The sequence below is a fragment of the Gopherus evgoodei genome, chromosome 7 (genome assembly GCF_007399415.2).
Source record: "Gopherus evgoodei ecotype Sinaloan lineage chromosome 7, rGopEvg1_v1.p, whole genome shotgun sequence".
Classification (NCBI taxonomy): domain Eukaryota; kingdom Metazoa; phylum Chordata; order Testudines; family Testudinidae; genus Gopherus; species Gopherus evgoodei.
Genome location: NC_044328.1, coordinates 33,763,970 through 33,781,408, shown reverse-complemented (window position 1 = coordinate 33,781,408; position 17,439 = coordinate 33,763,970). Strand labels below are relative to the sequence as shown.

The 17,439-nt window shown below is 43.9% G+C and overlaps 1 protein-coding gene across 3 annotated transcripts in view; it reads left to right on the top strand.

Annotated features, from left to right (window-relative positions):
• The window catches only part of TBC1D12 (TBC1 domain family member 12), an 85,564-nt gene that overhangs the window by 35,359 nt on the left and 32,766 nt on the right, over window positions 1–17,439 (top strand). Inside the window, exon 3 of one of the 3 annotated variants that reach the window (XM_030569706.1) lies at window positions 87–143. The exons of 1 other annotated variant lie outside the window; for it this stretch is intronic. In XM_030569706.1, coding sequence (XP_030425566.1) covers window positions 87–143 — 57 coding nt within the window. Of the gene's footprint in view, window positions 1–86; window positions 144–14,756; window positions 14,856–17,439 lie in introns of those variants that run through there. One more of the 3 variants, XM_030569708.1, reaches the window with a different exon arrangement.

Genomic DNA, 17,439 nt, shown 5'->3' with positions numbered 1-17,439 from the left:
CAAAAATGAGTTTTAACATGCATATTGCAATATTTGATTGACTTTACAACTTTTTACTAAGGCTTTACTTCTGTTTTTCTCATTAGGATGACAGTTCTGGCAGAGTTACATCAGTATCTACCCTCAATCTGTTAAACACAGGGGTATGGAATTTAATATATTTTTTCTAGTCACATTCTATGCCATGCATGGGATTGTTTAGCAATCATTAAAGTAGAATGAACATCACATTTTCATGGTAGCATGAGTAGTTATGGCACTAAATCATCCAGTCATTAGATACCATTAGCAACAAGTAAATGTTACACTCATTGACCTCACTAATGTAATTTAAGAATTGATATAAAATTACCACTGTTTTTTTAAAACTAATGTACCAGTTAATTTGGGTTTAAATAGCAGAAGATTTATAGTAGGTTATAGTCAAATGAAGAGTTTCAACACTACAGTATTTTGCTATGTGTTTGGTTTCACCTACCAGGAAGCAAGATGCAAAATAGAGTTATGGTCTTTCTATAAAAGTCTCTGGCTGCCGTCTTTTATTGCATAATTTTTGTTTGTTTGTGTGCTTGTGGCAAGCATCTTTGTTCCAGCTGTTCCTGATGCAATGGCTGCCTGTCACACCTAATGGTATCTGAACTCCTAAGCAGCTTTGCCAGGATTTAATTCTTGATATTTGGAGCCCTCAAATCATGCAAGGGCAAAAATTCTTCCTGGGGGCAATCTTCCTTCCCACCCTGACTTCTCTCAAACCAATTTTACAGAAATGAGCGCCCTAGGTTCTGCTCTGATTTTTTGCATGCATTTTCCCTGCTTTAGTGGGGTTTCTCCAAACTAGCCTCCTCTCCTGTGATCACAGTTTTGGTTAATGAGGATCTAAAGTACACCAGCTTGAATCAGGATTCAGACTGCCCCTGACATGGAGGAAGAGTCCATTCTCCAGTCTTGCCATGGTGGTGAAAATTCTAAAGGCTCAGCCTGAGGAGACTTTCTTCAAGAGACCCTCCCAATAATTAAAGCACAAGAATCCCTTGTGGACAAGAGGCCTCATGATCCTGTCCCATGGTAAATTAATATGTGATCTCTCCAAGACCTAGACATAATATTCTCTATCTCTAGGATGAATGACAGTGTTAAATTGCCCCTGTCAAAATCCACTTTGTCCCACTGACTTGATGGTTTCTCCACTGGATTCCACTGAGGCAGGTATGGCATTCACCTTTGGGATGCCAGACATTTGGGCCTTTGTATCTTTTGCTCTACAACTGAATGTAGTATCTTCCTTAAGTTCCTTCGCCTCAAACACCATCACAAGGCACAATCTTTTTTATAGATTCTGCCTGGCTCACCATCCACTTGTGTAAAGCAACCTCTGATGCTGCCTTTATTGCTGCAGATCTAGAGGCCTTGCCATCTCTCCTCCTCCCCCAACACACTTAATGCTTCTGCGTTTTACTGACTTTTTCGGGTGGACTGATTGGATATCAGTTGAGCCACCTTACATAAGGGAGTTGGTGGTAAACAGTTGTTTTTACTCATTCTTCAGGTTTCCCAGCTTCCACTTGTCCTTTTTGATCTCAGATTATCTCATTCTTCGGTCACAGTTTCCAGAAGTCCTTGCAAGAGAGCCATCATGTCATCTTTCCCAGAAGAATTCTCAATGTTTTCTACACTCATCTTCTGATTGACATATGCACCATGGGGACTTTCACCCCTTCCTACATCTTTGCTATCTCAGATGGTCCCACAAAAAAACTTTGTATAGAGATTCCCAGATCTTCTATTCATGCTGTTCAGTGGACTTCAGGGAATTCCTCCAAGTTTTCATGGCTGTTGGTCCACTTGCATTAGCCTCACTTTTTCCTTGGGGATTTTTCTTTGCAATATAGTACCTGTTCTTTGGAGCCTAGTTAATCCATAGTGACATCATCTTGTCAGTTCTGTTTACAAGCTTGTGCTTTGATAGTGATTACAAGTGTATCCCATCTGAAAAACCTCTTCATCTTCACCAAACTGACTTATTTATGACAGGGTTCTGATTTACAAAGCTCACAATAGGTCCTTAATCAACGAAGGGAAGGTCTCTCTGACCTGTCTTTCTCTCAGGAATTACATCCCTTGTGCATGGGTTGCCAAAGCTTTCCTTTCTCATGATACATTTCTCACACTATAATCCTCCCAGGCTTAAGGTGTTTCCACGTATTTCACCCAGTCAGCATGACTTTGCCTATCTTGGGAGGCATGTGGCCTATGTGAACTTGCCCCTATGGGCAATGGTACATTACTACTGGGGAAATTCTCCACCACTGCACACATGCAGAAACATGTCCCCCTGAAGATTCTCTTTGCTTCCTGCAGAAAAATGGTTTCTGTGGGGAAGCAAAGAGAAGCTGCATCAGTGTTCACTCACCTCTTCCCTGGCCGCCCGAACAAACACACCTGCGCTGCCAGGGAGGGGTAAGTCACTGGATAGGGGGTTGGAGTGTAGGTCTGGGGCTGCTCTGGCCGCCCAGGGATGTTAGTCCTGGGGGGGGAAGGAGGTCGAGGGAAACTGAGTTCTCCCTTCCCCCTCTCCTGCATGGATCAGCTGGGGCTGGGTCAGATCAAGCCCCAAAACCTTCCCTGGCTGCAGGAAGCTCTGTACCACAGGGCGGGGGCGAGGGGAGAGGCAGTTGTCCGAGGGCGAGGATGTTGTCTGTGTGCAGGAGGTGAGTCTCGATGAGGTGGGGGTTCTGTATGCAGGGGGGAGGGAGGTTGGGTGCGGGGGTCCCCATGCATGGGAGTTGGGAGCATGGGGAACAGCTTTCCCTCCAGTGACCTTTCCCTCACTTCCTGGCCCTGTCGCTCCTCAGCCATGGGGAAAAGGGGTCACTGTAGGGGGAGCTGTTCCCCCTGTCCAACCAACCCCCATGCATCTGGACCCCCCCCCCCAGGCATCACCACTGCCTGTAACTTCCTGCATCCAGAACCCACCCCACTGAGCCTCACTCCATGCATCAGGAGCCCCCTAGTACCCAGAGCCCTGCATTCGGACCCTCACCCCACTGAGTTCCAGCCAGCTACACCCTGACTCCATACTCCAACTGAGCCTCCCTGCTGAGCCCTAACCACCTTCACTTGAACTCCTCTGCAAAGTCCCATTCCTCCTGCACCCGGAACCTCCCAATGAGCCGCCCTTCCCCCTGCACCTCTGCTAAGATGCCTGTACCCAGATCACGCCACACGCCCTGGTACTCTTAATTTTGGGGGTAGAAATTAAAATTTTTTTAAAATCCTGCAAACTTCTGCATATTTTTTGTCAAAATAACACACTATAATCGCACCATTTTCAATTTTTTTGGTAATTTAGTTAAAAAAACCAAAACCCTGTCAGCAAATAATTGAAAATGGTGTGATTATAGTCTGCATATTTTATTTGTCAAAATAACACAAGTTTGCAGAATTTTAAAATGTGCACAGATTTTTGCATCAAAAATTTAAGAATACCCTCAGGAGTAGAGCATGCATGTCCCTTTCAGTCCTTTCTTTGTGGTCAGATGGAAATTGCTCTTCTCTTGGGAAGACCCCTTCTGTTCCACTGGCCTGATGGGAACTCCAGCCCCATTTTATAGTGTCTACCTCTTCTTCCTCCTCCATGTCCTTACCCATAACACTTTAGATACATGTCTCCTGGGCTGGGGAGGAGCCTACCTAGAGTTCATGCAGTTGAAGGCTTTTGGACCCAAGAAAAGTAGAAGTTGAGCTTTAATGTACTCAAGCTTTTGGCCATACGCTTGGTTCTTCTGACCTGGGAGCCAGTGTTTCTCAACACATCTTCTGGTTCAGTGAAACATGTCTAGGAAGAAAGAATATAGGCCATAGTTACAGGAAGCGGGACTCTGTCTGGAGAAGCAGTGACTATGAAAAAGATTAGGGAGTAGTGATGGATAATCATTTGAACATGAGCTCCCTGTGCAATGCTGTGACCAAAAGAGCTAATGCAATCCTTGGATGTATAAATAGGGGAATCCTGAGTAGCAGCTGAGAGATTGTTTTACTTACCTCTGTATTTGGCACTGGTGTAACCGCTGCTGGAATGCTGTGTCCAGTTCTGGTGCCCGTAGTTCAAGAAGGATATTGATAAATTGGAGATGCTTCAGAGAAAAGCCATGAGAATGATTAAAGGATTTAAAAAACATGGCTTATAGTGATAGACTCAGGGCTCTCAATCTGGTTAGCTTAATGAAGAGAAGATTGAGTGACTTGATTACATCTATAAGTATCAGTATAAGGAAATTGAAGCTAGACAAACTCAGACTAGAAATAAAGTGTAAATTTTTAACTATGAAAGTAATTAATCATTGGAACAGCTTACCAAGGGTTGTGGTAGATTCTCCTCATTGGCCATTTTTTAAATCAAGGTTTGATGTTTTTCTAAAAGATATATATATTCTAGGAATAATTTGGGGACGCTCTCTGGCCTGTTATGCAAGAGGTCAGACTTGAAGATGACAATGGTCCTAAGTTCCCTCTAAGCTGCAGCAACCTAATATCATTCTAAATGGCGTAATTTGCTTGGGTAGCATTGTTCAACTTGGTTATATAGTAAATATTCTGTAATATGAAACCGTAAATCTGTACAGGTATAGCAGTGCCCTTTGTATGGTAGGTTGGAAAAGTTTTCAGTGAGCAGTATCTTTGGAAGTCTAATTGGTGTGCCATTTGAAGATCATTGATGTTAAAATAAAATTTAAGCCTTCTTTAATTGTTTTGTGTGGTGCTATTTAAATCATTACCACCCATAACTCTGCGCTGACACTGAGGGTACGTCCACACTATCCGCCGGATAGCGATCGATCTATCTATTGGGGATCGCTTTATCGCATCTCATCTAGATGTGATAAATCGATTCCCTGCTGCGCTCCCCATTGACTCTGGAACTCCACCAGGGCGAGAGGCGGAAGCAGAGTCAATCGGGGAGCCACGGCCTGGGAGGCAAGTCAAAATAAGATATGTCAACTTCAGCTACGCTCTTCTCATAGCTGAAGTTGCGTATCTTGCATCGACCCCACCTGCCTCCACCCAGTGTAGACCAGCCCTGAGAGTTTGATGTAAGTTTGTTTTTGGCCTGTACAGTTTTGTTAAAACTGGGTGGAATCCGTTTATACAGTTTGTTGATAAATAAAGATAGCAGTGAGAGTGGATCTCTTAAAGCTTCAGATGATCTGAAAGACAGAATGCTAACTAACTGCTAAGTGCTTGAGAATAGGCTTCCCTTTCAATTTCAGTCGTGCTCACATATCTATTAGATAAGAGTTTTACATTAATATAAATTCCAATCTCTTTCTCTGGAATGGGCATTATATGAAGTAATGGCTTTTTAAAAAGAACTCGTATAGGAAAATATATTCCTAAACAGTTCTATTTTTTAAAAAATTAGCTCTTGTCTTAGCCATTCTTTTGGTGACTGTATTTTTGAAACTGCTGTGATGTGTGGAGTTACCTTTCCAATTGGGTCTCCAATCAGCCTTACAAATTTTTGTGAAATTAAGACCCTAAAAGAACTATGTGAACTCATTTAGACAATTATCTACCTTATATGAATTAGTGTAGAGCCCTATCTGTTACTTTTAATAAAAGCATGGAGTCGATAGAGTGAGTTTGCCAGTATCCACTGTGCCCCTGAAAAGGACTAATGATATAAAAATCAGAGGTATTTAGTTCAAAATGACAGGAGAGAACCTAGAGAAAAGTGTCTTAAAGGCTCACTGTGTTACATAGTAAGCTTGTTGGATTGTGTAGAGCTGTTCTGTTGCTTCAGTTACAACAAGGAGTGAAAGTGACTTGATCTGCTATAATCTTATCTGGGAGTTATGCTAGGGTAAAGGTCATGACCACTTCTGACCCAGCCTTATGGCTACATCTAAAGATGCAATCTGTCAGATGGAATGGTGCTCGTGTTTCAGAGTTGGCTTCCCTGCACTGTTAGGAACTACCCTTCCCCTGAAGTTTAAGCACAGGTATATCATATTATAGTGATTATAAAATGGATCTGACTTTTGGTTAAATAAATAAATAAATCTTAATGTTAAAGTCTATATTCTAACAGTTTAAATTTTGATGTCATACCTGTGGGAGTGCTAGACCACATACAGTAACTCCTCATTTGACGTTGTTGTTATGTTCCTGAAAAATGCTACTTTAAGCAAAACAGTGTGAAGCGACTCCAATTTCCCCATAAGAATTAATGTAAATGGTGTGTGTTGGATTCCAGGGAAATGTTTTTTGCTAGAAAAAAGTCATTATGTACATATACAGTATAAGTTTTAAATGTTAAACAAACTAATACTGTACTCACCAATGATGATTGTGAAGCTTGGTTGAGGCAGGGCATAGTGGGGTTGGGGCACGGGGGCTTACCCCACTCTGCCCGTCCGGCTCTCGTGCCGGGGAGCAGGGTCAGGGGCTTGCCCACTCCCTGGCTGGAATGCCAGGTGGGCGGGGTGGGATAAGCCCCTGTGAGCTGACCCCACTCGCCAGCTGGAACGCTGGGAGGGCGGAATGGGGCAAACTCCCGACCCCGCTCCCCAGCAGGAGTGTCGGGCAGGTGGAGTGGGTTGAGCCAAATAACCTTATAACGGAACTTCACATGATTTTAAATGAGTATATTCTCTAATAGATCAGCAGCCTTATAAAGTCATCCTGGTTAACATTGTTTCGTTAAGTGAGGAGTTACTGTAGTTCTAGTCCACTGTCACTCAGATCATTTAATACAAAATAGTATTTTAGTGGCTAACTTAGTATTACGGTAAAACTACTGCCAGCTTTTCTTGGACTCAAGCTAGAACAAACTTTATGGCAACAAGATGCGTGTCACTGTTTTCAATGAAAATTGGTGAATTAGACAGCTGTTTTAGCAACACGATGACTGTCAGTTTCCAATATTATGGACCTAAGTTTGGATTTTAATATTGAATGAATAATCTTTAAATTCTGATGAGATCTTACACAGTTTCATAAATGTCTTCCGAGAACTTGCAGAAGTTCTCTAAACTTTCTGGCACTACTGAAGACCAAACATTTGTTTATTTGTTTTGTAAATTTTTCTCTTAAACTGTGCTATTAAGTCTACCTCTTCTTATTCATGGAGAAAGGGACCAGGGTGAGGGGTGTGAGGATGGGACTTTGGCAGGGTCCCTATCACTTCAGAGGCTTTCTTTCAACTACTCTCCCATATTTCTGCTGCTAACAGTGAATGGGCTAGCAGCACTGGGTCAGGTAAACTTGTATCTTGTGGAATAAAAGGAGAAATAGCATCTTGTTCATACTCTCTGCTGGTGTTCACCTGCCTACTTATATTTTATCATATTTCATTTTTATTTAGGTGGATACCTGAGCTGATGTGAAATTTTTGGAGATGAACTTATTTGGAGTTTTATTAAGGATTTGTCAGAATTCTGACATTCTCCTTGAAGATAATGGCCTTTTGTTCCTCCCCCAAATATTAGTAAAAATTCTTACATCCATCCCTGTCCACTGTTGGTGCACATGGCAGAAATGTATCTTTCATTCCTCTGCTGTTTCCTGCTGCTCTATGGTGTTGATTGACTGTTCTGCCCTTGCTGCGAAGGGTGATTCTTAAGGCTTCTTTTGGGTGCCTTCATTTTCTGACACTATTTGGTGTTCACTTGATAGCTTCATGTGGGAGTCTCTGTATTGGCATCTGGAGTATATGCCCTAAATATGTTCAGTGTTTCTTTCAGATTCTGATGGAAAAAAGCTACTGGTTAGTGATTTTCTTGAATCTCTTCTTTGATAATGAAGTTTTTCCAACCAATACCCAGAATCTTTCACAGGCGCTTATTTTCTAAGGCTTCCTTTTTTCCTAATGATTTTGTAGATCTCCAGCTCTCGCAGCCATATGGTAACACTGAAATTACATTTGAATTGAAAATTCTCACTTTTATTCTGGTGCCATACATCTTTGATTTCCATATCCTGATTAGTAAATATTCTGGATGCCTTTCCTTTCTTCATGTCACTTCCTTCTTGTCTTCAGTTGGCGAATATGGTGCTGCCCAGGTAGATGAACGGCTCTAATTTCTTGATTTTTGCCTTCTAATGTGATGTTACTGCTTGATGACGTGAGTTTCAAGGATGTTTGTTTTAGCATAACTAATTTTGAGCTCCCCCTTGGCATGTGGGTTTTATTTATTTGTTTGTTTGTGGCCAGGTAGTCTCTCTAAATTTTTGGGGGAATTGTTCAGTAGCACAATATCATCTGCAAAGTCCAAGTCTTCTAGGCATTTTCCATCTGTCCATCCTATACCAGTATTTGTATAGGTTATGCACTTCTTTATCCAGTCCGTGGCAATGTCAAACAACAGTGCAGCCCCGTTTCATGCCAGTGTCCACATTGAACCATTATGTTGTCTGGTGGTTCACTTCTACAAAGCATCTTGCATCTCTGTACATGGCCTTGATGATGTTGACAGCTTCAGCTGGGATTCTGTAGGACTGAAGAATATTCCTCAATATTCTGTCAGAGCAGGTTGTAAAAATATGCCCTTTGAAAATTTAATGAAATTGATAATGAGGAAAGATTGCTATTCTATACGTTCTTTTATAATGGTACTTTGTGCAGATCAAATGTTCACACTATCTCTTGTGCCTGAATCCAGCCTGATCTTCTCTAAACTTTGCCTCCTCCGCTCCTTTCATCTTGTTTAGCATCACACATCAGAAGGCTTTCCCTACAAGAGAAAGTAGTGTAACTCCTCTCTAGTTGTGAGTAAGCAGGGCCAGCTCTAAGTTTTTTTTTTTGTTTTTTTTTGCCTCCCCAAGCAAAAAAATTTTTGGCTGTCCCCAGCCATGGGCTCCCCTCCGTGCCCCCGACTCTGGACTTCTCCCCCCTCCCCCCCCGCCACTCCAACCCTGGGTCACTGGGTAACTCGCTCTCAGGGCGGGTCATCAGCAGCCCATTCATTACGCTAGCAGGGTTGGAAGCTGCATCCACCCGACTCCTTCCTGGCGGCCGGGGGAGCCCTGATTTCGCCCACTCTCCCCTCACCTCCAGCCGGTCCAGTGCTGGCAGGGTTGGGATAAGCAGTGGTGCTCCTGGGCCAAGCCTCAGCCCAGGGTCCCTCCAGCCAGGGCTCCCACCTCCAGGATTGGCAGGACCCAGGAGGGCAGAGCCAGGGGACCGCCCCAGCAGGGGGCCACTGGCGGGGAGTGGAGCCCCAGAGAGCGCCCCCCTGAGGGCCTGCTGCTGCTCCTGGCCGCCCTGCCACAGCAGCCCCTGCAGCATGAGGTGTCAGCTACCTTATTCCCTCCTGCTCCCTTTGATCGCTGCCAAAGGAGTGCTGGGAAGTGTAGTTCTTTCTCTGTTCTAGGGCCGGCTCTATGAGCAGGGAGCTAACCAAGGAACTACAGCTCCCAGGGCCCCCTCTGGGTTCTCAGCTCCCATGTTGCATCCCTGCTGCTCTGAGGCTTCTGCAGCATTGAGAGGGGAGGAAGTGAGTGTCATGGGGCACTATGACCGGCCCTCAAGCACAAAAAAAAAAAAAAAAAAAAGAGAAGGATGGCTCGAATGCTGCTCCTGCAAATATGCTGCCCCAAGCACTTGTTTGCGTTGCTGGTGCCTAGAGCCAGCCCTGTTAGTAAGATCACCCTTTTGGGATATTTTACAATGGTTTTGACAATGATACCATGTTTCCACTGGCCAGGAGGGGTCTTTCCTCAAACTTCACTAAACTGCTCTTCCATTTTAAAGTGTTTTCTTATTGCCAGTATCAAACATTCTAGGGTTCTGGCTTCTAGAGACTGGCTTTCAACAGGAACTTTCATGTAGCATGAGGAGTTGGCAGTGTTCTCTAATGAGCAGCCATTTGTACTCAAATGGAAGCCTGGTTCAATTTCTATAACCAGTGAGGGTTTTTTTGTTTTTGTTTTTGTTTTTTTAATGAGGCTAGATGGGTAGCTTTGCACTCAACCTTCCCCACTTAATTCAGACTTGGTACAGGCAGCCCCAGAAGGCACAGCTCTTAAAGGCTAGAAGTATAATTTTTTTTAAAACAATGAACTTTTAATTCTGCAACAGACTAAGTAGAGGAAAGAAAATAACATCCTTTTTGTCCTTCAAAGTGGCTTAGTACATCAAGTCTTCAATAAAAATTCTATCACTTGTAATAGTATTTTACCTATTCAAAGGTTTGCACAAATGTTAACTATTAAAACTTAACATTAAAGCCTGTTCAGCACCCCATGTCCACCAACATTTAATCAACGGAAACTTTGCTGTCCACTAGACAGGCTACTGTGCTGCACTTTAAATTTCTGGGTGCGTTAGCTTTGCTGCAGTTTTCCATGTAGTTGCTGTTAAATGAGTTTTAACCTAGTCTGCACTTGGTGGAAAGAAACTGGATATATTTAATTTTTATTTGTAGGGTTTTCTAAGGCACAAATCACTGTTGAATCTAAACACCTCAAGCATTAATAAACTTGTCCGTGAAGTACTACTTTGTAGGGGGGAAGTAGATGAGGAACAGAAAGCAAGGAGAGATTAACCAGTGTGCACTGGTTGCACAAAAAGTCTGCGGCAATAGGAACAGAAACTGAGTTCCAGTGAAGTACCTTTTCATGAAGACTGTAATATACTGCAGGAGAAAAAATCTATTTTTTTGTTAAGAGCCCTCAGAGTTTGCCATTCTATCAATTCGTGCTATGACACTCAATTCCTTTGACCTAGGATGAAAAAGACTTGAGTTCTGAGAGTCGATCACAGGTATAGTGCAAAATGCAGCCAGTAGATGACTGTGCAGGCTGAGCTTTTTCCTCTTAATGATCTCTTAAGTGACTATGCTGTCAAGGTGTCTAGAACGGCTCTCAACTATGAGTGCCAACCTTAGTGGAGACTGTTAAAGAACAGGGCAAAACCACCAAACTGGTCGTGTGTTCTAGAATTAGATTTCACTGACCAAATATCAAGTGTGAGTTCCTCAACCTATAACAACCCTAACATGGAGTCACAGGAGACCGCAGTGCCTAAGAGGATAGTATTGCCATGCAGGCAAGCCTGCCTTTTTGTGGTAGATGGCTCTTTACACCAAAAATCACAATATTCAGGTTACCTCCAGTCCTAAAGGACCAGTCACTTACTCCAGGTCAGTTGTACCTTAGATCTCTCATCAAAGACAATGCTTATAGTCAATCCTGTAATAAACTAACTAAAGACTTATTAACTGAAAAAGTTATTTTATGTGGTTAAAGTCCATAAACACTCTCTCACAAATGTGTTACCTTTTGAAACTTAAGACAGTAATAGAAGCTGCTGTAATTTTCAAGATCTCTATGCCCTTTAATGTTAACCTAAGCTAAGCAGCTTGGGGTTCCCTTACTTATGGTTAGAAATTAGTGATTTCTCCAAATTCCAAGTAGCATAGTTACACAGTTCCTTCTGGTCAGACATTTGTATTCCCTTCCCCTAGAGCAGTGGGTTCTTAACTGGCGGTCTGCGTCTCCCTAGGGGGCCTCAGGCCCTTTCAGGGGGGCGGTGGGACCCTGCGGCTGGAACCGAGAACCTGAGCCTCAGTGCCCCCCCAAGCTGTGGGGCTGAAGGCTGGTTGCCTTCCATTCCTGCAGTGGCAGAGCAGTCCTGAGGGCAGCTCCACCCTCCCGCCCCCATTTCCTCCTGTCACTGCCCCCGAGCCCCTGCCCCTTGGCCAGGTCAGAGGCGGGCAGCCATGGAGCAGGCAGCCGTGTTGTTCTATTTCCTGCTGCTGGTGCCTGGGATTGTGGCTGCTCCTCAGCTCAAGCAACTGGTAAGAGCTGCCTAGGCAGGGGGAGTAATTACCATAGGTGAGCCCTTCTGGCACACAACCCCTAGCTACCCCCCCTACCTGCACCCTGAGCTACTCCCTGCCTGTACACAGTCCCTAGCTACTCCCCACCCTACACCCTGAGTTGCCCCCCCCTCCACAACCTAGTCAAGCTGGGTGGTCTGCTGAGGTGGGTCAGGGTGGAGGTGGCACTGCGTCCCTGGACCCTGTCATGTGGAGCTGGCCCAAGCCCTACTGGCCCTTGCCCCCCCAAAATAGAAGTCTAAGTATGCTTATGCCCAAGGGCCCACCCCTAGCCTGGATCCCTGAGTCTTCTCCCTCCCTTGCTGGGCCCTGGAGTTTTTATAGCATATTGAGCGGGGCCTCAGAAAGAAAAAAGTTGAGAACCCCTGCCCTAGAGTTCAAACTGATGGTACAGCTGTCTATGCCTGTCTCCTCTTTGGGGAGGGGGGAAGTGGAGGGAGTGGCAATCAGCAAAGTTTTTTGTCTTTTGTTTCACAGTGGCTCATTTGGTTTCAGTGGGCCTTCTTGTATGCAGGGCCAGCACTTCCCTCTGGTGTGGTCATGTTAGTCCATATTTTTGCATTTCCCCCCACCCCATCTCCTGTCCACTCCATGGTGGAGACTTCTAGATCCTATACCTGGGATGAGCAGACTTTTTGGCCCGAGGGCCACATCTGAGTGGGGAAATTGCAAGGCCATGAATATAGGGCTGGGGCAGGGGGTTGAGGTGTTGGAGGGAGTGCGCGGTGTGGGAGGGGGTGTGGTGTGCAGGAAGGGGCTCAGGGCAAGGGGTTGGGGCAGAGGAGGGATGCAGATTGTACGAGGGGGCTCAGAAGGGGTTGAGTTGCAGGAGGTGGCACACAGTGTGGAAGGGGGCTCAGGGCAGTGGTGCAGGGAGGGGTGCAGAGTGTGGGAGGGGGCTCATGGCAGGGGGTTGAGGTGCAAGGTGCAGTTAGGGGGCTGAGGGCAGGGAGTTGGGATGGAGGAGGGGTTTGAGGTGTGGGCTCTGGCTTGGCACTGCTTACTTGGAGCGGCTCTGGGGTGACAGCGGCACCCACCCGTGCCTTCACTCCCATGTTGCTCCAGGGAGTGGCTGGCACCACGTCCCTGCAGCCCCTGTGGGAAGGGGGGTAGAGGGCTCTGCCCTTGCCTGTGGGTACCTCCCCCGAAGCTCCCATTGACTGGGAACCACAGGCAAGGGCAGTTACTCAGCCCTTGGCCCCCCGGAGGGCTGCAGGGACATGGTGCTGGAGCGGCGGCGTGGGGGTGGCATTCCTGTGGGCTGGATCCAAAGCCCTGAGCGGCCAGATTCAGCCCATTGGCAGTTTGCCAACCCCTGTCTTACAGAAACATCCAAAGGGCCATTCTGCAATCATTCTTCAAGTAGGCCTCCATTCCCCTTCCTTCTGGGATTAGGATTACTGCTTGCTAATCACCAAGAGTTGAATCTGTGTGGATGGTCACTTGAAGAACAAATAACTTACTGTATGGTAAATGTGGTGTCCACATAGATTCTACTTCCCTTTCTCCAGCCCTGCTGATAGGAGTCCTTGTACTGAGTGAAGGAATTGAGCTGCCCTATTCTTTTTACGCCCCCCCCCAACCCTCCCTGCTAACTGCAGCAAGAGGGTGAGTAAGGTGCAGTTGTGGCCCCAGTGGGCACAGCTTTTCAAAAGAATCCGATGTGTATGTTTGCGCCAACAGTGAAATCAGTTTGGACCACCCATCTTGAAGATATACAGTCACTATTGGGTAAGTAACTATAACTTACGTTTTACTGTCCTGCCAAATATCAGCTGGTGTTTTGTATAATAAAGGATTTTGCAGACAAACTTTTAAACTGTTACCAGTGTTGAATAGAAGATGTTGATTCCACCTGAACTTGTATAATTCTTGATCAAATCCTGCAGTTCAGACCTAAAGCTTGCAATACATTTACTTGCAGTTTAGTTGCTTAAGCACAGAGGCATCAGCTCTTGAAGTCTTGGTGAATGAGTTTCAGAACTTAGTTCTAGCAGCAAGTTAATATCTAACAGCTGTTCACACTAAAAATCAAACAGTTCAGTCCAATTATGGATCTGAAGTTTTGGTTGACATTTGTTCAAACATTTGCCATTTCTAGTAACTTTGTTCCTCTTTGTCAAAATAAAAAATACATATACCCAATCACAAACTAGTATTTTATAACTGCACATTTCACTTAATATTAAGTAGTAACTTTCTCAATGCACAGCTGAGAATTTGTGAAAGATCGCATGTTAGGTACAGATTTAAGAATATTGGGAATCTTTGATAATTGTAGTAGTCCACAGTGTATATGGAGAAAATGTTCACTAATATCCACATTTTCTAGAATGTTATAAACTAATGGGTTTCATGCATGCTCAATACAATTTCTTGGATCTCATGAAAAAATCTTATTTTTCCAGAAACATGAAGGTTCTTATGCAGGAATCTTCTTCCAGAGGAAGGTTCTGGTACAGTAAACTGCTATGTTAAAACTTTTCTCAAGGCTGAAATTGGCTCCAACTATAATAGTTATCTTAGTTTGGAAACTATTCTGGTCTCAGTTTTGAGTCTCTATTAATGCTTTGTGGCATCCTACTGAGTTTGTACAATTAAAATTTCCTGCTGACAACTATTCTTAGAAGTGTGTTTATTTCCACAAGATTAGGAGTCTGATAACCAACTTCAGCCATTGCTACTGTCTGTAAAAAGTCCTTTTGAAGAATCTTTCTTATATTTCTCTGCATGGTTTTGTAGGCTTGTTTCTTGTGATAGGGAGGGGCAACAGTTGAATTATGCCAGAAAATTTGGGATGAAAGGGCCACACCTCCTGATTTTTGATTTGCTGCATTTCTTAATTAGCTTTGCTCAACTGATTATTGTTGTACACTTCCGTTTTTTGGTGAGAGTGTACCAAGAATGAATCGGGAAATACCCAAACTGTACACCCTCTTCAGGGCTCAACTCTTCTCAGGTCTGAACTGTCAGTGAAGCTGGTGTATGACTTCTGTCAGGACCCTAAATATAAAGGTATGCAAGCAGTTCTGATGCTCTTTTTCTTTTTCCGTCATGTCTAGTATTGTGGTCAGATGGGGCCTTTCCCCTGTCCTTTCTATCAGACTGTTTCACTAATGCTTTAGCTAAGGCCTTTTGAACTAGGACACAAGATGGTGTCACCTTATGCCCCTCAGGGAAGCAATCTAGCTTTTTTGACCAAGGATATTTCAGATATCCCCCCGCACCCCCCAAAACAAACCAAAACAAAAAAACCCTTAGCTTACATTCTGAAGCCTGAAGGTGGTGGCTTCTTTGATAATGAACATAAACAAGGCCTGGTGTGCCCCAGAAGTATGACCTACATTTAAAGTGATCAGACTCCAAAGGTGGGAGGGGGCACACATTCAAGAAAATTGTGTGCTTGGGACTTTTAACTATAACAATTGTTAATATTGTTTATAATATTTTTGGCTTTAGTTGACCACTTTGGGAGTAGGGAAACTGTCAATTTTTTTTTCAATCATTATATCTTTTCTGTATTTAAGAGTATGAAAACATTGTTTTGGTAAAACTAGACACACAGGGTCCTTGGAACCAAAAAGTTTAATATAATTTAATTGGTACCTCTGTCTTTTAATCGCACAAATCAAAGCTAAGAATGTAATTGTTGTCTGAGATGCAGGATGAATTAATTTATTTTTCTTTTTGTTGAGTACGCTGCTATTTTTATCATGCAACTCAGACTAACTATGGATCCCCTTTGAGTGCATCCATGAAAAATAGCTCTCCCCTCGATTCCCAGTGTGTCATTTAAGAACTTCTTGAACTGCTAACTGAAAGTGAGTAATTAGAATGCTTCAGGGACTGGAAAAAGGCCATTTGGCCAATCAACATGCCTGCTACAGTATCTAAGCTATTGGAGTCCCACTGGGCTTCTCTTTTCACGTACCCATTTATTTGCTTCCTTCTCCAGGGACAAAATTGCATCCTTTCTCTAGGATATGGGTCTTTGAGACCTCAGACCATTTGTTTCAAACAGAAGAGAGTACTTATTACTCTTGCTCCATTGATGTTTTGGGTTAGTTTTATACATTTTTAAATTCTCAACTGTCAGAAGTCCAGACTTTTAATCTATTATTTCTGTGAGTTTAAAGACAATATAATAAGAGATCTCTCTTCAGGAATTTGAGCCAAGACTGTGAACATAGAACTTTTATCTCAAACTAATTTATTTTTTTTAAAACCCATCTAACTGGGCTATTCTAAAATATTCTGTAAAGTGTGGATAGAGCATTCTTTTAAGCTGTCTGGAGTTCTAGATAAAGGAATTAAAGAATGAAACCTATTATATTTAATCTACGAGTACTGGTCCCTATGTGCATTCCACTGTGGGTACGCATGCACTCCATGTGCCTGTAGCAGGAGAATTTTGAAAACTGTGTCTGTTGGTCTGCATCCCTTACTCTCCTTGTGCCTCTGACTGAGAAGAAAAAGGGTGGGGCGGGCAGACTGACTGCCTCTCTAGTTCCTTCTCACCGCCATATGGCTCAGGTTGGAACCTCCAGTGCCTAGAAACTTATGTTTATCTGTAAATACATATTTGTGAAAAGTTTTTACCAGATAAAACTCTAAAATTCTAGTTTTACTTTTATAGTCAGCTACCCCACTGCAAGTCCTAGACTATGCTCAGGACTCCAGGCTTCAAGATTTTGAGTTTCTTGCCTGCACTACTTCTCAGTCAGCAGTGACAATCAATGCTGCCTGCACTACCTTGGGGGAGCCTGCATTAATGTGGGGTACAGTATCTGCTGCTTGTTCCCCAGTTGTACGCATGAAAGGTGGAAACTTCTCCTTGAGCACCTGATAGGTTCCGCTCCAATACAAGGCCTGACTTAGCAAGGAGTACCTCTCCTACCATGAGGTCTGACTCAGGAGTGAGGAAGTCTACCTCTACAGATCCCTCACTGGTGTCTTGTTGGGAAGGCTGGGAGCATTCTCATGAGAATAAATCTGCTTCCAAATCCACTTAGAAGAGGTCGGATACAGCCCTGCCTAATGTCTTCAGGCTCAGTCCAAGAGAATTTAGAATATCTCAGGGGCATGACAAGAGAGCCTATAAATCCAGGGCTCTGTTGGTACTGGATTGCGATCTTTTAACAATGGTGCCTCTGGTACCATCCAGCCAAACTCTGGGATCTGACTGTACCAATTAGAAGCAACCATTGAGAGCCTCAGCTACCAACTGTACCAACTTCATCTTGCACAACTATGGCACACACTAACTACTGTAGCTCCATCAGTTTGAGCAGACAGGATCCCTTACACTGTCGGGAGAGTTGAGTCTTATCCACATGAGGACATTTTTGCTTTCACAAATTCTCAGTCTCCTCTATCAGGTCCTTCCTTCATGAAGGAGGTCCTGACTCCACCAGGAGACTGCAACTGATGAGAGGAGTCCCATTCCATTCTCTGCTTGTGATTTTTCTCCAGCAGGACTGTTGGTACTATCATCAGCTTTTTCTTCCTCAGGAGACCTGTAATCATCCGATGAACTAAAGTTTTGTTCTCTGAGGCATATCTTTCTGGACAAGGGACCTGGACCAATTTAGGATCAACT